Source organism: Mandrillus leucophaeus, unplaced genomic scaffold (genome assembly GCF_000951045.1).
Source record: "Mandrillus leucophaeus isolate KB7577 unplaced genomic scaffold, Mleu.le_1.0 Scaffold850, whole genome shotgun sequence".
Taxonomy (NCBI): Eukaryota; Metazoa; Chordata; class Mammalia; order Primates; family Cercopithecidae; genus Mandrillus; species Mandrillus leucophaeus.
Window position 1 is genome coordinate 375901 of NW_012109253.1, and position 2097 is coordinate 377997.

Below are 2097 nucleotides of genomic sequence, written 5' to 3' on the forward strand. Positions count from 1 at the left end.
AATGCCTGTGATTTCATTCCAATGCACTTGTAGTAATTGTCTTTTAAAACCCAAGTAACATTTGCATTTCTTTTACCTTTTTACAGAAGTATTGTTTTAAACCCAGCCTATTTCCGGAATCATCTTCGTCAAGCCACAGTGTTTAGATGTCTGGAGAGATATTCAGAGGCTGCTCGGTATGTTTGTTTTAACTTTTGTGAGGATTGATTTCAAGTTAAATTAATTTTATTCTCAAATTCTGGTAATAGTATAACAGAACTCTCCATTTCTCTCATGGAATATGATTTTATCCAAATTATTGTCTATCAACGTCAAACCAGCAATTATTGACTATCTTTCTCTTTAATTAAAGCTATTCCATGTTCATAGCTCTTAAAATTCAAACTTCCCAGCCATGAGGTCACTGACAATGATGGAAAAACTTGCACAAAATAATAGAAATGCGCTTGACCTCTTGCTCTCATGTATGTTCTGGTCTAGATTGTAATAATACATTTCTATAACTATCTCTTGAGCACTGGAGAGGAAATCCAATCATGAAAAAGGATCCTAGAAACCCATTTCTGGGGAAGATGGCATCAGTTAAATAACACCAAGGTTGCTAGAGATGTCCCAAAGTACTTTTTCCTTGGACCCCAGTGTATTTTTTTAAAAAGCTAGTGAAGCGTCCCCTAATATTTGCATCCCAGAACTTAGACTGTGGCAAATAATTATAAGAGTTGCGCAACAGCCTCAATGCTACACTCAGAATTCCTTATCGCCTGTGACAACCCAGACTTTTTTCCTTCCTGGATTAGCTCACAAGACTCCTCTTCCTTTCCATGAGCTCTCTCAAATAATTTTCCTTATTTCCTAATGTAGAGGTGCCTGCTATTTCTTCCTCATCCACTTTACCACCCCAGGAATCTAGCAGGAAAATGTGGTTGGTTTCTAGATTTACTCCAAGCACAAATTCTAAGGATAAATCTGCAGGAATCGAGATGCAGTGCCTAGGTTGCTAGTGACTACTGTCTAGAACGTTTGTAAATAATAATATCTTTGACATTGGAAGCAAGAGTTTGAGTGTATAATAAAATAGCTTCATAAAATTGACACTGTGTCATGCCTGTAATCCCAGCACTTTGGGAGGCCAAGGCAGGTGGATCACCTGAGGTTGGGAGTTTGAGACCAGCCTGACCAACATGGAGAAGCCCTGTCTCTACTAAAAATACAAAAAATTAGCCTGGCGTGGTGGTACACGCCTGTAATCCCAGCTACTCGGGAGGCTGAGGTAGGACAATCTCTTGAACCCGGGAGGTGGAGGTTGCGGTGAGCTGAGATCACGCCGTTGCACTCCAGCCTGGGCAACAAGAGCGAAACTCCGTCTCAAAAAAAAAAAAATTGACACTGTGAGGTTTACATGAATTCCATGTTTGTAAGATGTTCCCAGGAGTTGCCTAAACTCAATTAAATAGATATGGAAAGCAGAGTTCATCTCAACTGCTCTCACTTTGCAGTCAGACAACCAATATGCCACATCTTCTTACCTGTGTGAAGGCCCACTTTGAACAGTTTTTAAAAGGTCTTTATCACTCTCTTTTTCGTGTATTTCCCCCTCTACTATTTCTCCAATGTGTTTTATCTAAGGTACTCACGTATTACTTCTTCCTACTTTCTATTTACTCCACTGAAGTGCCTCGGTGGCTCACTTTTTGCCCACACACATTTCCTAGCTGTATGAATGAGAGAGAATCTAAGAGATGATAATAAGTCTCCTTCTGTTTCACATTTAAATAAACAGGTTTTAATAAAGGTCACTAGCTACAAATGAAGCTAATAAGTTCAGCATTAGCAGGTAACAGCCATCTGCAAAATAGGCTCCATTAACAGGTGATTTATTAATACATCTTGAATCCAATTGAAAGATCAATGGAAGGCTAGATACAATTTCAGAACTAGATTTCAACTAGTAAAACAGTGCTAGTAGTGTGCTTATACAGACTCTAAAGATCAAATTGTTAAATATTCAGGAATTTGGAACGAGCTAATTGCTAAACTGTAGGAGAAATTAGCAATGCTGGGAGAAGCTACACTATTGAAATTGCAAATGCTACAAAT

General features: G+C 38.6%; 1 protein-coding gene across 1 annotated transcript in view; it reads left to right on the plus strand.

Annotated features, from left to right (window-relative positions):
- Positions 1-2097, plus strand: part of SPATA16 (spermatogenesis associated 16) — a 254565-nt gene that overhangs the window by 123042 nt on the left and 129426 nt on the right. Inside the window, exon 4 of the mRNA XM_011968612.1 lies at positions 87-176. Coding sequence (XP_011824002.1) covers positions 87-176 — 90 coding nt within the window. The remainder of the gene's footprint in view (positions 1-86; positions 177-2097) is intronic.